Raw genomic sequence first — 21,931 nt, 5'->3', positions numbered from 1 at the left:
TAAAACTTACTTTTATGTAAAGAATTTAGATTTAAAATTTGATTTTAGAATATAAAATTTGTGTTTGTGCATGAGTGTTTTGATCGTAGAAAAATCAAAAATTAGATTATGTAATAGGATTACATCTAAGATTTTTGATTTGAGTCATATGGGTCTAATTCGATTAAGTAATTGATCAAACCAAATTAAGTATTGATAAGAATCAGATCAATTAAGTTAATAATCATACAATTATTGTTGATTAAATCAATTGAATTCTATATGTAGAATCGGACCTAATTTGGCTCGTTGGTTTGAGCCTGATTTGCTTGAGCTAACCAATTCTGTTCAATCGACCTATTGGTGTCTAAGGTAAGTTAATAAGATGTGATTATTTAATTGATTCAATTAGCTGACCTAGCCAATCTATTGGTGTCTTAGGAAAGTAATGGGGGGACCTCCACCGATCTTCACTTATCTGACCAATTTGAAAGATTGGGACTTGAATTAGGTTGCTTAGCGATTTGGTTTAGCCTATGGCAGTTAGATCAATCATATGATGACTGATTAGATGAGATCTAAATCCAAACTTCTCCATAAATATTATCCATAGGTCTTCCACTGTTGTAGATGTACGAATGTGTTACCGGCGTTAATTATTCTCGATTGGTCATAGTGATAGTTGTATCGGGAACACGCAACCACTCTATTAGTAAAGAGTTGCTCCTGGGTAAGGATGGGGTTGGACCTAATAACTGTTAGGTGAGGGACCCATTGACGGCCTTGCACCTGTTTGTGAATGGTGGGTCGGGCTTAACTAAGAAGTGTGGGCAATAACTGTTAGGTGAGCCCACATGACTTAGAGATTAAGTGGCTGTAACATGCTTAATGAAATATCTGGATAAAGAGTTGCCTACATATCAGTGTGTATGTTACCAATAATTGTTAGGTGACATGTATGTCATCGGTGGGACTACAGCACCCACTAAGATTTCTTTGTCATGTTAGGATTTTTATTTTCTTTTAGGAGAGTGGAAGGATCCGAAAAATTAGTGAAAGTCATTATGTGCATCTTAAGATTTTTAAAAATAAATTAAAATATTAAGTATAAAAATTTAACTTGAATCTCTACTCTTACAGTTATACCATCATGTCAGTCTTAAATCTTCTAGTTCGCATCTTTGAAATCAATCGTTTGACTGATAATAATTACAAAGACTGGCTCAGAAATCTCAGGATTGTCCTGATCTCAAAAAAGTTAAGTTATGTTCTCGATCAAGATCCCATTGTGGTATCAAACCATCAAACCGCTGAGTAGAGAGCTGCTTTTGAGAAGTGGACAGATGAAGATAGTCGGATCAAGTGTTATGTGCTAGCATCCATGTCAAACGAGTTGTAAAGCCAGCACGAGCATATGCCCACTGTCCGGGCTATGATCACTTATCTGCAAGAGTTGTATGGTGAGCAGAGCCGTACTGCGCATTTTGAAATGTCCAAGAGACTCTTCAACCTCAAGATGCGCAAGGAGTAGTCTGTCCATGAGCACTGTATGATAGTGATCAAGGACATTGAGGAGCTTGAGAAGCTCAGACTTGATATGCAAAAAAAATTACAGATGGATCTGATCCTTCAATCTCTTACTAGTTTATATAGTCAATTCATCGTGAATTTTCATATGAACAAATTTGACTGTACTATTCCCGAACTTGTCAACATGTTGATCATAACAAAGGGTACCTTGAAGAGTTTAAGGGGTACTGTTCTCGCTGTGGAGCAGACTTCTTCTTCCAAGAGAAAGTCTATTGGAAGGAAGAAGGCTAAATCCGCAAAGAAGTAGAAGAGAGAGAGCAAGCCAAAGAAGGATGGTCCAAAGGTGGCTGAGGTAAAGGGAAAGTATTTTCACTGTCACACTGAAGGCTACTAGAGGAGAAACTGTCCGAAATACCTGGAGAGTCTGAAGACCAAAAAGGGTGACAAATCTTCTGAAGGTATGCTCATAATAGAATCTAACCTCATGATTTCTTCTACTTCTAGTTGGGTATTAGACTCTGGCTCGAGTGCTCAATGTACCTCTATGTAGGGTTTGATAGAAAGTAGGAGGTTGAGGGAAGGTGATATGATTCTTCGGGTCGGCAATGGAGCAAAGGTTGCTGTAGAGGCCATTGGCACTTATCCTCTTCGATTACCATCTGGTGTTAGATTAGATTTAAAAAACTGTTATTATGTTTCTGTAGCTAGTTGAAATTTAATTTTTGTATTTGTGCTAGTACAGGAAGGTTTTGAAATTAGTTTTAATAAAGACTTTTATTTCATTTATTTACGAAATAAATTAGTTGCACGAAGTCTTTTAATTGACAATCTTTATCACTTGCATGTTGATGCGAATGTGAACCTAAACGAGTAAATAGTGAGTGCCGTTGGTCAAAAGAGATCCAGAGATGAGATTAACCAGAAGTACTTGTGGCACCATAGACTAGGTCATCTTGGAGAGGACAGGATAAACAGATTGGAAAAGAATGAGATCTTTAGCTCTCTTAATCCAGAGTTATATCCAGTTTGTGAATCCTGCCTTCACGAAAAAATGACCAAGTTACCTTTTGTAGGACATGGGGAAAGGATCACAGAGTTACTTGCCTTGGTACACATCGATGTGTATGGGCCATTTGATGTACAGGTAAGGGGTGGTTACAGCTACTTCATTACTTTTACTGATGACCTGTCTAGGTATGGATATGTGTATCTCATGAAATACAAGTTTGAGGTCTTTGAAAAGTTCAAAGAATTCAAACATGAAGTAGAAAAGCAGACAGACGAATCTGTTGAGGTTCTTCGATCTGATCGAAGAGGTGAATACCTTAGTCGAGAATTTCTGAGATATCTTAAGGACAACGACATAGTCTTTCAATGGACCCCTCCTGGAACACCTCAGCTCAATGGGGTATCCAAAAGGAGGAACAGGATCCTATTGGATATGGTCAAGTTCATGAGGAGCTTCACTGATCTACCCTAATTTCTTTGGGGATATGCCTTATTAACTTCTATTCACTTGTTGAATAGGGTTCCTTCAAAGTCCGTTCCTACCACATCGTATGAGATATGGTTCAGTAAGAAGCTGAGTCTGGATTATCCTAAGACTTGAAGATGTCCGATCTATGTCAAGAGATAGATGGCGAAAAAATTGGAGGATAGATCTATTATAGCTCGCTTTATGGGGTATCCAAAAGAATCCATGGGATACTACTACTTTCCACAGGACTATAATATGATTGTGACTCAAAATACCGTGTTCCTGAAAAAATAGTTTATCTAGGATGGCGGCAGTGAGAGGTTAGTAAAACTCGAAGAGAAGGTCTCTAAAGAGTCTAGAGCTATAGATCCTCAGAAACCCGTAGTCCATGAGCCAGTAGTTGATGTTCCTCTGCCATCTCGTAGATCTAGCAGGATCTCCCGACCTCCTGAAAGGTACATAGGTATGCTTACGAAGGAAGTAAAGAAAATGTTCTTTATAGGAGATAGGGGTCATGGTGATGATCCCAATACCTTTGACGAGGCGATGTCTGACATCGATTTTGAAAAATGATTAGATGCTATGAAGTCAGAAATTGATTCGATGCACTCGAACCAAGTCTGGACTTTAGTGGATTCACCTGAAGGTATTGTACCTATTGGATGTAAATGGATCTACAAAAGGAAGATAGATACCGATGGTAAGGTAGAGATCTATAAAGCTAGGCTTATGGCTAAAGATTATAGTCAGCATGAGGGCATTGACTATCAGAAAACTTTCTCATCTGCAGCCATGTTGAAATCCATCTGCACTTTGCTTGCTGTTGTAGCTTACTATGATTATGAAATCTGACAGATGGATGTGAAAACTACCTTCCTGAATGGATATTTCGAGGAAGATATCTATATGGAGCAGCATATGAGTTTCACATCCGATGATGGTAATTACAGAGTCTGCAAGTTGTAAAGGTCCATATACGAATTAAAGCAAGCTTCTCGAAGTTGGAATCATTATTTTGATGAGGCAATCAAATTGTTTGACTTCATCAAAAATGAAGAGGAATCTTGTGTATACAAGAGGATCAGTGGGAGGGCGATCACCTTTCTTATATTGTATGTGGATGATATTCTCCTTATTGGAAATGATATTCCCATGCTGACCACGGTCAAAAGATGGTTGTCCAAGATATTCTCCATGAAAGATCTAGGAGAAGCATTCTATATTCTCGGAATAAAGATCCATAGGGATAGATCTAAATGGATGCTTGGTCTGTCACAAAAGTTGTACATAAAGAAGGTGCTGAAGAGATTCAGCATGAAAAACTCTAAGAGAGATCTTTTACCTTTTAGGCATGGTATTCGTCTCTCCAAGATGATGTGTTTGACCACATCTGAGGAGATTCAGTGCATGAGTAGGATTTCTTATGTTTTGATAATAGGAAGCCTCATGTATGTCATGCTATGTACTCGATCTGATATTATCCTTACCGTGAGTATCACAAGTAGGTATCAGTCGAATCCAGATGAGGAGCACTAGATAGCTGTGAAGAATATCCTTAAGTACTTAAGAAGGACTAAAGATCTGTTCTTGATCTTTGGAGGTGATTCTGAGTTGCGATTCGAGGGTGTATTTTTGTTCAATTTACTAGAAAGATTCTGAGTAATCGATAAATGGAGGCTGAGTATGCTATAGATGTGTAAGATGAATTCTAGTTTTAATGTTAGTTGTAGAACTGGATGTCATGCCATGACACAGTACTGCAAAGACAATGGCACCATAACCCTTGCTAAGGAGCCAAGATCTCACTAGAAGTCCAAACACACAGAGCACCGATATACACGATTATCTTGAAAAAAATATGTCGAAGTGTGAAGAGTAGACTCCACGGATAACGTAGCAGACCCACTGACTAAGCAGTTGAGCCAATCGAAAATGAAAATCCACCTTAAAAAGATGTGACTTAGATTTGTGGTCAATTGGCTTTAGTCCAAATAAGAGATTGTTAGATGTATGTCCTATAAGCTAATATGACTGACCGTGTAATATTTCTAGAGCATAAATTTATACTTAATATATTGATATGATCAATAAAAAGGGCAAGTTTTTTTTTATTCAAGTGTAATATGTCCTTGAATCACCTATGAAATTAGTTTTGATACATATTCTCAAAGTGTTGAGAATTAGAGATATATATTTAATTCCTAAAGGTTTTCGATCATAGGATCATCATGAAGGCGATGATATATCCGGATAGACTGATGCACAAATTACTTTCTTTGAGATAGATGGGTCTCTAATCTACTGTGTAGAGACACAGGACGATAAGTACGGGTGGTTGTTAGAGAATAACTGGCACTAAGCGTGATCATATAAGAGATCACTTGGATTTCTATTCGATCACCAGTGATTATCTCGATGTTATAGTTGTGTGACTGGTCTCTTGACTTGAGATGGTACTGTTACTCGTAGTGAGGCTGCTGGAGTTTGATTGACACATAAATATGGATCTCAATGAGCCCTTGTAGTGGATGTTGACGATAGTTGCTCCACTGTAGGAGTGAGGTGCACATCAAGATAGGATCTATCGACCTTGATAGAGAGGAGTAGTCCTATGAGATTTGAGATACTAAGTCCAAGAGTCTGTGACCACAGCAGTGTGATTGATGAAAAAGAGTTTTCATAAAAGTCACAATTGGACTTGAGCTAATCAATCTATCATATGACTGATATTGAGGTTTGACGATTTATCCATGACCTACCATCTAGTCGGGACTCACGATAGAAGGACTAAATCACACGTTAATTATACCTAGAGGTTCATTTCAGTTCTACTGGGTTGCCACTACATACTGCTAGGTGTCATTGGTGGATTGTAAGAGCTCATTAGGGTTGTTCCAGATCGATAATCTTTGTTGAGTTAGAGTGAAATTGTTCCGATCCATTGAAAAGAGTTTCAATGATACGATGATAGAGATCATTGTATGTCTCACTATCAGATAGAATTGAACCTATGAGGTCACACAACAAAGAGATTAGGCTTGGAATAAGAAATTGAGCTTATGAAGTGTTAATTGGGTTTAAAGAAACCCATTAAGTTCATGGTAACCTTGCTAGCATATGGTTGGACACAATTTCTCTTTCTGTTGGGATTACTTATTTGATAAGTTAATTTTAACTTAATTACCTGCTAATAACCTATATGAATAAGATTCATGAGACTTCAATTGTTGGGTGTCTAAGATTATGGATCACATAAATTAAGGGTGTAAGTCCTTTATGAATCTCCTTGATAGTTATTATGGGGTGCCATCTTGATTTGATCAATTTGAACGTGTCCATTGAATAGAGGACTTTTTGTTTTCATATGGAGCTTCTCTTGGGTGTGTTTTGAGTGTCTAAATATGAGTACAAGGGCTCCAATAGTTGGCGCCTAATGGCTTCCTAATGTAAGTTAGATAACTTAAGTTAATAGGAATCATAATGCAAGTAAGATTTGTATTATATAATTGAATATGATTCAATTCTTATACCTATTTAAAAGGACCTCCCCTAAGATCCTTAGAGCATCAAACCAGCAGTCCCTCACATCTAAAGGCTCTCCCCATGCCCTCTCTTTCTCTCTCTTTCTCTTCTCTTGGGTGTTCTATACACACCCTTCTTGGGATGCACGTCCCAAGGAGTTCCACATCCAAAGGAGTTTGGGTACCTCTTCTTTGCTGGTTTCTAGCATCTGGTAGCAGCACATAATAAGGAGAGACTCTGGAGAAGAGGAGAAAAAGAAGATCAAAGAAAAAGATCAAGTGTTGCTTGCGATCCAGACTTCGTTCAGATTCACCAGGTTGAATTTTGGAGAATCAAAATTCAGATTATAGGAGGTTGTTCCAGGCTGATCTCGAGTGGGTACTCATGTAGGTCAGATATTTGTGCGGCTAATAGAGAGCCTCTTCTCTTCTAGATCCAGTTTTGAAAAAAGAGATTGCGAAACAGGTATGTGATTTGATCACAATTTGAATTTCAGTATATATCAATTTCAGCATATGAAATAGATCTATGTAGTTTTATATTTTTATGCATGCAAAATTCAGATTAAAAATATTTTACTCTTATTCTTTACTATGATGTTTAGAAAATAAAAATTTTAAAAATACATATGCATGCACCAAACCCAAAATTTCAATATAGTTAACTGTGTATCTGTTAATTTAATTGTGTATAGTATTCATTTAACTGTTTACCGTATTTAATTAACTATATACCGTGTTAATTTAACCATATATCATGTTTAGTTAACTGTGTACCGTATTAATTTTACTATGTATAGTATTCATTTACTATATACCATATTAATTAAATTATGTATCATAGTTAGTTAACTATGTACTATGTTAATTTAATGGCCGTTCTATTTAGTGAATAAGTAATCATGAAGAATAATTTAAATTTTATAATATTTTATTTTTAAAAATTGATTACAAAATTGATTGCTAAAATTGATCACAAAATTGATTGCTAAATTTATTAAAATATTTTTTTAATAAATCGATCACAAAAATAGTCGCTAATTATTTTTAAAATTTTTATTAATAAAATCGATCACAAAATTAATTTATAATTATTTTTAATTTTTTAATTAATTTATCGATCGTAATATTGATAGTTAACTTTGTTAAAATATTTTTTTATTAATAAAATTGATTATAAAATTGATAGCTAATTATTTTAATTTTTTTTTAAAAAAAGTCGATCATAAAATCAGTCATAATTTATTTTTTATAATATTTTAATTTATAAAATTGATTGCAAAATCAGTCAAATTTTTACTTTATATTTTTTTATTTTATACTATATTATTTTTATTTTTTATATATTTTATTTTTATTATTTAAAATAATTTTTTATTATTTTATATATAATATATATATTTTATTATTTTTTATTATCTTATTTTTATTTTTTATATATTTTATCTTTATTATATTATTTTTTATTATTTAAAATAAAATTTCACGCTGTTCATGGAGCCAGATGTGGACTGAAGGGCATTTCCGGCCTGTTTCTCATGGCTCATGGTCCTCTCTGTGGATCGATGAGGGCTGATGTCGGTGACATCGAGGAGCACGGTGAGGGGAGGCCGTCGTGGGCGGGCCGACAATGGGAGGCCGTCATGGGCGGGCGGGCCGACGAGGGGAAGAGGGGTTTCCAGCGTCGGAGAGGGGAGGGGGGCCATTGCGTCGTGGGCTGGTGAGGGGAGACCATCGTGGGCGGTCATCGGGGAGGGGAGGGGGGCCGCCACGGGCAGTCGCCGGAGAGGAAAAGAGGGGTTTCAAGCATCGTGGAGGGGAGGGGGGCCGTCGCATCGCGGGTTGGGGAGGGGAAGATGGGTTTCGGGCGCGGCACCTGCTGGGAGTCTTCTTCGTCTTTTTTTTTTCCTACCTGATGGGGTTTGGAATTTGAAAGGATATTTTTGATATTATTTAAAATTATCTCGCATCAAAACTGTTGGATCATAGTAAATAAGGATCGGGACTTACAGTTTTGATCAACGGAGAGTTTTTGTTATAGTGACATCAATTGAGGGATCAGTAATTAAATATCCATTAATTTTATTAATTTCTTATCATGAGAGGATGGCACTTTCAGTCCTACATTGGTTGTAAGTCAAGAGGTACTTTAATTTATATAGGATTGGAGCATTTTCTCTCCCAAATGAGGCATCTTTTATATAGAACGAACAAAATCTTGCGCATCGGGCATAGAGATCGATCCATCCGATCTATCCGAGCCATTTGATCTCTTGATCGTAACACTTCTTTTAGCGAGTTGGACTTGTCCTAAGATTTTCTCTGAATGGATTATAAAATAATGTTTCTTTTTTTTTTTCAATAATTATATAAGGAGTGACTTTGGGATTCAAACCAAGCATGAATAGATATTTATTAGTAATTTGGTTTACCATTACTCATTTTAAACCAAAGGTTAGAGAACGGTTTATGTGATAAACATGTTTTATAGGGCCATCTAAATGAAGTTTGTTGCCACTAAAAATCTGATCTAATGTATAAGCCGATTTACTTGGTTGAGTTGGAGGAGTGTGTACGCTGTCGAAGCTATTTTGCAATCATAGAAAACAATCGGGATAGTTAAAATATATTCGATCGATTAGAGACCCTATGATGTTAAAGTCAGATAAAATTTTAAAAAAATATATAATAAATAAGAGACATAGAAATATGAGATTAGGATGTTGTGATTTTCCTCTATATGTAGAGGATTTCTGTTCTTGGTATTTATCGAAAAGGTGTAAATCTACGTCATTGGAATGTGAGATTCGTGGACGAGCAGTTGAGCTCTTCACATGTTTGTTGATTGGAGTAATGGGGATATTCTTTTATAGATATGCTATGATTCCTTATTTATTAGTTGATTACTATATTTCTTTTTGATGGACCGGGATTATATCGGGTTGGAATTAATCATATTGATTATTTGGAGTTTTGGTTGGTCGTTAATTTTGTTGGACATGTGTTATTGTTTGGTTTACAAGTTGAGCAGTCAGATGAAACTTTAAGAATGATAAATCCAAACCATATCTAAAATCTTCTCAAAACGTACTGCCGCCGCCCCAATTGCCACCGAGATGCACAAATCTCTCAACGCGACAAATGGTGTTTTTCGTATGAACGTAAGGGGTGCTCTGTGGCATCATGCCTCAAACGGTCCAAATCCATGAGGATGACGCATCAAACTACGAGGGGATTGGAGAATGGGGATGCTTGGTCATTTCTACTCTCTTACGAAATTCTTATTGCACTGCACATGGTGATAGGCACGGAAAGCCCGCCACTCTCCTCTCGTGGTGACCAATCATCGTGCGTGGTGCACAAAGAATCACTCGTACTCTCTTTACCCTGCTCGCCTCCCCTTTTTAGCCGCTGCCGACGTTCTTCATCTCTAAGAACCTTCCTTTCCTCTCCCTTCGTACACCCTCATCTCGATCCCATCTCCTCCACATGCTTTGATTTATTAGTTTATGTGAACACTTCGTGAAGAAGTGCAAATATAAATGTAATTTAAAAATCCCATGAATGAGTCCGAATTTGTATGAACAATCATTATTATTATTATTTTTATATATTTATTGGAACAATCATAGATTCACCCGTTCAATTGTTGTGATTTTGTATTGAATATGATAGGACACCGTTAATAAAATACTTTGAATATAATCCAAGAAAGCTAATATATTTTAGTTTTTATTTTATAAAAAAAATTAAAAAATTGACTTACAAAAAATAGCAAAATCAAAGTTGAAAATTTAGAGGCATGTGCAACATTGTCTTAAGACGTTTTTTTGTCTTCGTGAAATATTCAGAAATATTATTCCAAGATACGACTGAAATTCTTTCGTCTGTGAGTACGATCATAGAGAAAATTGATGAAAATCCTTTTAGCACTCAAGAAGAAGCAAAGAAAAAGAAATATTATAATGAAAAAGATAAAATAGAAGAATGGAGAAATAGTTTAGAAGGTTTTGGATGCCTTTTTTATATTAGGTCCCAAGTGGGCTTTTATAGCCAACCTATTATGACAGTTTGGGCTGGTCCATTAAGGCCAGAAATAAGCTCCTAACTTGCAAAAATTTAAGAGTCTAACATTTAAATATTAAAAGCCAAACATTTAAAATATTAAAAATCCAATGATCAAAAAAAATTGAAATGATAATTAAAAATTTAAACGGTCAAATAAAAATTAAGAAATAAAATTTTCTGATTTGCAAAATGCTAAGACTGTGCCAACACCTGTGTACACCAATTCAAGACAAAATACAACAGATACTTTACTTCTACCAAAGACTAGATAGAAGCATACATCGTGTACAAGTAATTTGAAATCATAAAACTAAAATCAATAAGCTCTAAGTCTTTGGGGAGAATTGAGCCATTAGAAAGTGTGGATATAGTCTTTCCAGCTACAGATTTGGTAGAAGCAACATTAAGAAAAAAAGCTTCATTTGAAGGAAGAATAACGTCATCAACCAAGATATTGTTCGAGTCACTGAAGAGATAAAGTAATAATTCTAATTTTATTTCAAATTCTATTAAATTCAGGAAGCATTTTCTACAAAATTCTAAATTCTACAAGAGATTTTTTTAAAAAAAATTATTTTAAAAGCTGGTCGCATGCCAGGCATATGGAAAGGCTGCAATGGACTCAATTAACCCAAAGTATATCCTACAGAACCATTTATGCAAATTTCCATTGATGCCGCCGGACTAGGTGACTATGGAAAAGTTCTTAGGCTACTGAAACAGGTGGAACATCCACGCGAGGAACAACCAGCAGGGACGGAGAAGTATATGCACGCTTGCCACCTGCATTGGTTTACGCACACCCAGGCCAGGTGTGTGCATGCTGTCTTGCTCTTCCCGAGGATAGTTTTTACGTACACTTCCCCTGCATGGTAAATGGTGCTAATTGTAGTATAGTGCTGACAACTTTGCTGTAATGATGAAATTTATATGAAGAGATTATTTTAATACCAGTGTAGGGGAGGCTTTGCAGCTTAATTGGTCAAACTGAAGTGTGTAATGTGTTTCCATGTCTTGTCTACTGCAAGACGTGAATGCGTGCTATTCTTGTTAGGTATCGATAAATCAATGAAAAGTAACATAGTTAAGAGGGATTAATGCAAGTGTAATATTGCCATATTGGTGAAGATGGCCATTTGGTAGAATGTCTACTGTTATCTGATAATGTGTATTCTTTGCATATTACTCGCTGTAGGAGCCCATACCTTTAATGGTTAAAGAGTGAAAAGCAGGAAAAACTTTCATTTTAGTATCAGATGCTAGTTTTTTTTTTTCTCCTCAGTAAAATATAAAAAAAAAATGAAAGGTTATATAGTTAAGATAGAGGGGCAAGGAAAAATGAAAGTTTTTGACTCAACAAGCATGCCAACTAGTACAAAAATAAAAAGAAATTGGGACTCAACTACAAAATCTGAAAACTGGGCAGATAACTAACACATAGGACTTTCGACTGAAAATTCTGAAATATCAAATATTAGGTTGTTTGGGTCTTTGACTGCAAATTCAATGGCTCCTATGAGATTTGGCAGACTCCGACTGATCATAATATCTGCTGGTTATATCTTGCACTTTATTAATTTTCCTTCTCTGTTTTGATCCTTCGTCTTCTTCTCTATATTCCACATGTTTCTAATCTAAGCACCTACCTAGTCCTTCATCAAGCTAGATCAACAAAGAGTTTGGAATAAATGAGATGTGCTAAGGACATGAAAGATCTTTGAGTAAAGCCATTGTTTTTCTCCACTTAAGCTTTGGATTTAACAGGTCATCCATGACTTGGTTTTATTGGATTTTTTAAAATTCGCATGCATATCTTTTTTTTTTTTTAAAAAAAATTGTTAAGAATAATGGTGGGAGCGCTCCCATGATCGATTCATATATTTGAAAAACACTTTCCAAGTTTCAAATACAACACCTCCTCCCAAATGGACCTAGGGTACAACATTTATACTATACATTAGCATGATTTTCCCTTAGGAATAAGCTGATGATGCCGACAAAAGTAGTTGAACACTATGAAGCTACCTTTGCTAGAAGTTTAAAACCATGTTTGATGTGGATATCCATGTATGAATCATGTTAATTTGCTAATAAAGTTTTTCAAAACAAATTCCATAATAAATGCTATGAAGAAGGTATAATAATATACTGAATTCGTTCCTTACCCCCTTCATCTCCCCCCCCCCCCCCCCCCTCTCTCTCTCTCTCTGATTGAATGGTCTTCTCTACACTCAAAAAGATTGAATGGTCATCTCTTCTCTCTATAGCATTATAACAGTATAAAAGCACATTCAAAATTTCGAAAGACCGAGAACCGAGGGCCAATGCATTGCCCATATTTGAGTTCTAAATGACAGTCCCAATGGGCCCAACCCTTTGGGTCCAGATGTAGATAAGATCCCTGGGACAAAGCTAGCCTTTCGCATGGGTCCATCTCAGCACAAAGTTCAGAAGATCCCATTGCTCTCTTGTCCAAACAAACGTAATGGCAAAAATAATGAGGCCGAGGCAGCACAAAGGAGCCGACAGCCCCCTGCTAAAGCTCTTGATGCTTGGAATAAAGGGCATAAGCAAAGAAGAATACCAAAAGAAGCATCTTGGATGTTTTACTCCCTTTCCCTTCCCATCTCTCTCCTCTAACCGATGACTAGAAAAGCATTTTTTTGACTAGATTCTCTGTCATTCTTCTTGGAGATGAACGGCTAGTGCTCATCTCTCATGTGGCCCTATGTGGCATCAAGTATAGTTAATTAGGTTTCTGAGACGAACGATAGCCATCCATCTCCAAGATGGATGATATGACAATTATTTAGAGCCAGCTCTATATAGTGCAAAATATACACCACAAAAAATCCGAACTCATAATATTCAATCCTCGACGAAGTAGTTATTGGCTCATTTAATGATTGGCCCCACCTAAACTATATGCAGTGCAAAATATATACCACAGAGGATTCCAACTCATAATATTCGATTGCTGACAAAATGATTGTTGGCTAATTTAATGATTGTAGCAATCTAGGACCCACAGAAACTATTAATATCTAGATTTGCTCAACATACATATGCTTCCGTACACCCTCTTCATTTAAATTCCAGCATCCTCGTCAAACTAAAAAATCCAAATCGGCATATGGCAAGTCTAAAAAAAAATTTTGTACTGTAATGTCTCTTAATCCACATGAATTATGAAACAAATTTATTTTGATATTATTTGTAATAATTTAGAATCTTACTAAAGAGGGAATAGCTGCAAGTTATTATTTAAATTATTTGATTCCATATAGGTTCTCAATCTCTCTCATGTACGACTGATACAGGAGAAAACATAAAACATTGCAATCTCGACCTGGAACCTGTTGGGTGTCGGCATGCCGCTTGAGCTGCACTCGCAGTGGGCTGGCCAGGGGATCGATCGAGAATGGTCTCTTTAGAGGCCTTCCTCAAGTACCGGTCCACCGACTCAGAATCTATACAGATCGATAAATAAAATCTGAATGTTTAATTAAAATAAATTATTGCGATGTTCCCCGTGGATGCTCGAGCAATCTGATAATTCTGCCGATCGAGTGTTCGACCGTCAAAATAAAGTTGGTTAAGGCCAATGATTAGGCCATTCAACCAAGTGTGGCATCAGGATATGCTTCGTGGCGGTGGAACCGTCAGTTCTCACTTCTCAGCCTCTACATGTTTGATTTGGATCCAGTGGACCCTAGGGAGGCCTGTTACTCTGTTGAAATGCCCCTAGTTGTAATCAATGCGCATTAATCATTGCATGAAAAGATGGTTATTCCCAATAGTCTGCTTCCTCTACTATATTGTTAGCCTACGCTTGCATGATTCATCCTAGAAATCACAGAGATGCAAAGTTATAAATTCCTAGTTATCATGAACAAACTCTGGCTTCACTGGTTCATCTTGATTTGTGTTTTACCAGAAAATTAAGTAAAACCTCAGAAAAGAAAAAGAAAAAGAAAAAGAAAACCAAGTAGATCGCTGTCTATGATTTATCTAGTATAAAAACTGAAAGACACCTTAGAACATGCTCTCTCACATTTTCTGATAAAGACGAAAGATGAACAAGTTGGTAACATATATAAAACCTAGATTATGTAACTCAAGACTCTAAACCATGATAATCCTGTGCCTGCAGAACTAATTTTTGTAAAAGCTAATGGGAAATTTCATGCTTGGTATGTCTGTACTACTGAATTACACATGGTTTTCTCAGTGCCTGATTCTCGAATAATTGTTCACCTAAATTTTAACCCTTCAAAGATTCTTAAAGTGATAAACTTTTTGGTCATGACTAAAGTAACACTTTTTACCTGGGAAGCCTAATACGTGTTCTCAGATTTGAATTTGATTAGTTCCAGGGTTAAATAGAAGGCATCTAGAGAGAGAGACATAACTTTTTTTTTTTTTGATGATGAGAGAGAGAGAGAGAGAGAGATCCCATGCTTTGCATTGACGTCAGTTGGAAGAAATACTGATGACCATATAATATTAGAGAGAAGTTTTTTATATCCTCGGGAAAGATGACATGCATTATTCACCACAAACAAACATTAAAGGAGAGGAGGAAGAATTCTCTGGAAGTTCAACAACAATGGGACTTTAAAACCTCTAATCAAACTCCAAGACCTCCAAATTGACATCAACTCTACGGTCTTCACAGCCCATGTAATTAAACTGAGAAGAAAGACAAAAAGGACAAGAACCACAGCTCAACCCACAAGAACTAATCTAGTTTGAGTTTGAACTCAACAACTAAGACATCTAAACTACATCATCACTGCTTCACATGCTTCTAGCAAGCATCTCTTGGTACCTCCTGTAGGACTCCTGCTTCTCCAACCTAAATTTCTCATGGCACCTTGCAATGAACTTCTCCGCCAGCCGGTCTATCTCACTCCCATACTCATCCCCCACTGAAGCCTCGGAATTCTTCTCCTCAAGCCAATGGAGGTACCCAGAGAGTGCCGGCTCCATGTCTTCATCACCCTCCTCAGTGGATATTATGGAATTCCACGTCGAGTCGTAATACATGCGACTCATGTCGAAACCCTCCATGCTTGTGGGCTCTGGAACCGGTATCACATGTGACGAGGACCAGTTGAAACGCAGCCTAATGGAGCTAAGGAGCTTCTTCTTTTTCTTCCCCCTTAGCTTGATGGTGTGGTTGGTGGCCAGGGTGCTCTTCTTGTTGAGAAGCTCCATGACCATGGACTTGGCATTGGTGATGGCTTGGACGACATGGCAGACGTGCCGGAAGACATAGGCTTGAAGGAGGGCTTTTATCTTGCGTGAGGTTGAACTTGGGCATGGTGGTTTCACAGTGAAATCATAGAGAGAGCGCAGGGAATGTAGATGGGGTTGGCGAGCCATGAGGTCCAGCACCTTAGTTTAGGACACCCATGGCTTTATAAGCAAGTTGGGCCACACATTTGCCACTCCAGTGGAACGAAATAACCGAACTGACCTTTTTCTGAAAGAGATGGTTGGCTTCTTTATCCATATGTATATAGCCTTTTAGCTCTAGTTTAATTTGTTAACTCACAACATACCTTCTTTAGGGAGAGAGTAAGTGTTAATTAATCCTTTTTGTGGATCTAAAAGACAGCTAGTCGAATGCCAAGGTGCCAGTTCATGGACGTGGCTATTGTTAGTTCTTGCAACATAATTAAAAATTTGTGACATTGTAAATATATAGATCGACAATGTTATTTGAAATTTACAAAATATATATATATGTACTTTTGGTAACTTATCCTTCTAGTTAATTAATGTGGATGCTGGTATTACTTTTAAGGGTTCTATATAGGAGGTCTTGATGATGGTTGGGAAGGAGGAGAAGATTGGTGTGGCTTCCCTTGACATTAGCATATTTGGAGAGAATATCTAGAACAAAGGAGAAAAAAAGGGAATGGGAGCAGTAATAGTAGGTGAACCCTAAACCACATGGAAGATATACCAAGCACATGGAAAATCGTGAGACATAGCTTCCTTCTTTTTCCTTCCATATTCTCCTAAGTCAAACAGCGTCTGCAAAGCAGTCCAAAACACTCACTTTCTAGGTTTGAGATTCCTTTGAAAGGTAGCCATGATTACTTACCTAAGTAGGGGAAAACAAAGGAAATAAGCTCATTTTCCTAATGGTGCTTAAAGTAATTACCATTTCTTAAACTCTTTCTGCCTCTGTGTGCGTGGGGCAGTGGGTGGAGGGGGGAAAAAAAAAAACTATTCTTGCATGTGCTTAATTAGAGATTACATTAATTTTTTTTTGTAAAAAAGAGAAAGATTAGGCTTAGAGTGTAGACTACGAATTGTTTGAAACCCTTCCTTGGGCATGTAAAAACGAATAAGAGGGTTGTATTTATCAACCCATTTTTGTTGATTTACAACATGTTGGAATGATGCTTACCTTTCATATCTAAGAACAAATATAATAAGTACTAACATTTATGTCACATGAGTTCTAAGCCTCATTTGATTATATTAATGGAGAGATCAATTCGTTGTGGAATACCTAGCTATCACCCTTTGGAATAAAGATGAAATTATGAGAGGACAAAAAAAATATTTGTTGCATTATACGTTGGTGAATAATTGTGGAATCCTATGCCGTCTAACATGAAAAAGAAAAGGAGATCGAGATTGCGCAAAGGAATCCTATGCCGTCATCAGCTTTCTTTAATTACTTCCATTCAAACTTACTGAATTAGCGCGCCCAACTAAAAAGGTACTACTATCATATAAGCTTTTTTACCGCATCTTCTATCCAAATGCTAGGTTTTTGTCACATCTTACATTAATCAAAGTGTGTGTATCAAAATGACCAAAGAAGCCTCCTCACGGAGAGAGAGAGAGATTTGTTTGTTGTTCTTTTCAGAGGAGTGGAGGAGAATGGAGTTTCAGAACAGCACACTTTTATTTTCCATTTGATGGCATCATTATTTGATTCCATAGATGGCATGGGCTATGAGTTTCTAGAATTCTAGCCATTCGATTGAGGCCGCATTTGTTATTCATCCATTTGGTGTGCTCAGGAAAAGAGAGGCTCCGCAGAGATGAGATCTTTCTGTACTTCAAAATGACATCACCCCGGCAATCACGGCGGAAGACGGAAAACGGCCCCAGCCTTCATCATCTGTACGCTAACCTGTTTGTATTCATAGACACAAAGACGAAAATAATTTTCTTCTTTTTAGTAAAAAAAAAAAAAAAAAACACGTTATTTTTAGTAAACTTTTTTTTAAAAAAAGTAAAATATTACTATTTGTAGTAAAAATAGTAGTTGTACTCGTTCTCTCTGGTTACACCAAATCTACTGTGAATCATAGTTTTAATTTATTAGTTTATTTTCTTTGAAAATGCAGCACAATTGGACTGAATGTTCTATAGAAATTGGATATGTTGGCCTCCCTGATCTATATTATTTTAAAGATCCATTCTAATCTTAGCCTAAATCCCATCCTTATTCTCTATATCTGCAGGAGAAAAAAATAACCTCCATGTTTTTTTTTTTTTCCTTCCACCGGATTTGGGTCGTAGATCTATTGAATTGATATGGGCTACTCAAATGGATTGCCAATCCTGCTGAATTTTCCAAAGAAATTCTTATTTGATAGCTATCTCAAAAGTGTGACATGATAACTGACAAGTGTCCTATCACACACTTCATCCCGTTTTCAGACTAAGCTTCAGGGTCGCATGGACAAATGGGACGCATGCAACAAACACAATCATGCCTAAATCTCAGCCACCGCCGGTTAAGGTTGCCCACTCAGTGAGTGCAGGAATAAAAAACAAGCTAATACTGCAAGATCTCTAATATGCACCCTAACAGGTTGCCCACTCATGGATTCTATTATTAAATTACAAGGGCACAGAGATTAATGTTGCAGCAAAAAGCAATCCGTGACAGCCCAATTGACCTCTTTAATAAGAAAGAACCAATTTGGGATCAAAAAGCTTCTCAATCTTGAGGCAGGTGAAACTAGATTAGTCCAACCTCAAGTCAAGTTAATTCCCTTGATTTTGAGTTCGGTCACTTCCCAGGTGTCTTTCCTTTGGTGGAATGCCTCCTCGCCTGACATGAAAGTATGACTTCCGGTGAACATGGAATCTAAGCAAGAAGAGGTCAGCGACGCAGGGCATGGAAAGTGAAGTGAGAAATGGAGTAATCTTCGCAGTCTTATATCACCTGTGTTTTTAATAAACAATCACTACCCTCGCGCTTTCCTCATCAAAAGGTAGGAGAGATAATTTATGCACATATTTTTTATAATAACCATAGGATTTCGATTTGTATATCTTTTATGGACTTCTTCTGGGATAATGCTAAACCATGTTTGTCTTGATGACTTTTAATATGTCATGATTCATATTACAAGAATATTAAACACGCGGTCGCTCCATGGGCTTGCGTGTAAGGGTAAAAGTTGTTGAGTGGTCCTATAATTTACAGTCCCTCTCCTATTCACCATCATTGCAGGTTGTGTATGGTTGAGAGGGACTGGAAGTTAAAAAACACATCGTCACCAATCACCATCCCATGGATCGAGTGTTTAAAAAATGGTTAAGAGGGGTTTATTTTTAGAGTCAGGACCGGTCAATAAGTTCCCCAAATTTTATTATTATTATTATTATTTTACCAATAAGATGACCGGTTAAACCTCAGATTTTATTGAAAGAATAGTCAAAACAATCTGCAAATATACAATAGAAACGGGTTATTTTGTTGCCCAATAAAAAGAGCAGTTGTGTCTCAGATTCTATTGAAAGAACTATCAAAACACTCGGCAAATACAAGATAAAAAGTGTTAGAATTTGACATCTCAAAATTCAATCTACATTGAGCTTACAGCGAGGTCCGCGACGACGAACGGAATCCAACGAATCTAAGATCAGTCCAAACGGAGTCCGGATGAAGAAGTAAAGCAGAAAAAAAGCCCGGAGGAGATGGCATAGCCCACGAGGCGGTGGAGGCCGGCGGCGGGCTGGCGGAGGCCGCGGCGGTGCTAGTGCGCACGGTGGCACACAGCCCAGCATGCAGATGCACGGATGTATGCGGCCTAAGCCCAAGCGGGCGCATGTAGGGCGCATTCTGCACAATCTCACATAGTCCATCGTGGACTGCCGATCCATGGAAGGAGGCATAGACCGCGAGAATATTTCTTTCACGTTTCTCGCGGTCCACCGTGGATTGAATATGATTTCTCTACATTTTTAGGGGTATTTGGACATCGTATCGCATAAGATTTTGTGTGGGACGCACGACCGGAGGGCCTGGGATACATGCGGCTTAGATCCAATGGACAAAAGTCTATTTGAGCTATGATAGGACTCCTACATCGAGTCAAATTGGGATTCAGATCTTTAAAAGACCTGTGGCAGAACAAAGGGGACAGTGGTGTGGTTGTTTCGGCAGAGGATCCAAAGTTGCAGCAGACCGAGAGGCACCGACAGAGAGCAGGAGTAGAGTTCTTTAGGTAGACTATCAAGCAGTGGACAGCGGTCGCTTCAAGGGTTCAGGAGGTCTTCCTAGAGAGAGGCTTTTGTGAGAGAGAGCTTTTTGTAAGGGAGAGATTAGACGTACGAGGGTTGAGGGTATAATCTTCTCTTATAATTTTTTTTTTCTTATAGAGAAACTTGCATGCCCCGTGGAGGCGAGTCTTTTGGCTGATCCACGAATTTGATTATTTTTATTTTATTTTTTCTTTCTTCCTGTTATGATGCATGGTATTGAATATGTCATATGGAGGAGGTGTCCTAGCCAGACAGCCCCAATAAGTGGTATCAGAGTAAGGTGGTACCAGGATGTATAAGATTAGAGATAGAGAAGATATATTCAATTAAGATGGAGATCAATAGGTTTGATAGAAAAAATAATTTTTTTTGTAGCAGGCAAGGGCGAAGGACGTACTCATCCAGCAAGGGTTGATCGATGATTTCTTGTGTGACAAAAAGCTGACTACCATGAAGGTGCAGGATTGGAGGCGGTTCCAAATATAGGCGGTAAGTACGATCCGCTTGTACTTAGCAGATGAAGTGGTGATTCATGTGCTTGGTAAGACTTCTCCGACGGTGCTGTGGTCGAAGCTTGAGGAGTTGTATATGGCGAAGTCTCTCACCAACACTATCTTCTTCTGGAGACAGTTCTATCAGCTGCAGATAACTGAGGGACAAAGCATACAGGAACATCTCAGCTACTTCCAGAAGGTCCTCACCGATTTTCTCAATGTTGGCAAAAAAGTTGAGGAGAAGATTAGGGTGGGTCTTGCTAGCATTGCTTCCCCCTTCGTATGAATCCTTAGCGACTGCTCTTTTAGTGAAAAAAAGCACCATTAAGATGGATGAGGTCATCATGTTGATTCTTCAAAATGAAGTTCTCAAGAGGAAGAACCCAGCTTCGAGCTCAAGTGGCAGCTCAGCTTTGATGGTTTCTGAAATAGTAGGAGGCGGTAGATAGAGTGATAAAAGATCGTGGCAAGGGCAGTCTAAATCCAGGATGAGGGATTTGAGCAAGACCAAATATTATCGGTGTGATGAATTGGGGTATCTAGCAAGAGATTACTCTCAACTTAGAGATCGGACGAGGGCTACTACAACGACGGTCAATAGCAAGTTAGAAGGTGATGTCTTGGAGATATCTGACAAGGTATCTACTTTTTTCCAGCAGTAGATTTTAGATTTTGCATGCACCTATTATATATGTTGCAGAGAGGAGTAGTTTGACTCCCTGGAGAGCAGTGAGGGTACTGTTTATCTGTTGGATGGATCAGGTTGTACGATCAGAGGTATCGAGACGATTAGCTGGAGGACACATGATGGTGCAATGAGGAGATTGGGGGAGGTTTGATACATACCTGATTTCAGATAGAATCTTATCTCACTGAGTAGACTAGATTCGAGAGGCTATAAGACGGTAGCTGGTGGAGGAATCCTGAAAGTGTTACATGGTGATAAGGTTCTTCTGGAGTGGAAGAAGAGAAAGAGAGGACATTACTACCTGACGGGGAGCTCAGTGCGAGATAGAGCTTTAGAAGCTAGGAGAAGCCCACAGTGAGGTGGAGCTCCAGGTGGAGAAGGATTGGGTACGAGATACGATACTGAGAGGATGAGAGGCGATATCGCAGGGTGAGATTCCTATTGTCACAGGATGATACCTGAGCATATCTCAAGTCAGGAAGAGCATAGCGTACGATAAAGATAAAATCGAATGGCCTAGCTTGACTTTCATGTTTGTCCATCCATGATCAGTAGGCAATTGCCCTAAGGCATGGAGGTCAGGAGATCCAGAAGCTCTTAAAGTTAGGAGAAAGTCAAATATCGAGTTGAGGTGGAGATTGTT

General features: G+C 37.8%; 1 protein-coding gene across 1 annotated transcript; it reads right to left on the bottom strand.

Annotated features, from left to right (window-relative positions):
- Positions 1 to 15,069: 15,069 nt before the first annotated feature.
- Positions 15,070 to 15,963, bottom strand: LOC105050597 (uncharacterized). Its single transcript, XM_010930681.3, has one exon. The coding sequence runs from the start codon at positions 15,961 to 15,963 to the stop codon at positions 15,376 to 15,378; it is 588 nt and encodes a 195-aa protein (XP_010928983.1). The 3' UTR covers positions 15,070 to 15,375.
- Positions 15,964 to 21,931: the final 5,968 nt, after the last annotated feature.

Source organism: Elaeis guineensis, chromosome 8 (genome assembly GCF_000442705.2).
Source record: "Elaeis guineensis isolate ETL-2024a chromosome 8, EG11, whole genome shotgun sequence".
Classification (NCBI taxonomy): domain Eukaryota; kingdom Viridiplantae; phylum Streptophyta; class Magnoliopsida; order Arecales; family Arecaceae; genus Elaeis; species Elaeis guineensis.
Note: the sequence above shows the minus strand (reverse complement) of the source record. Positions and strands in the feature narration are given on the sequence as shown.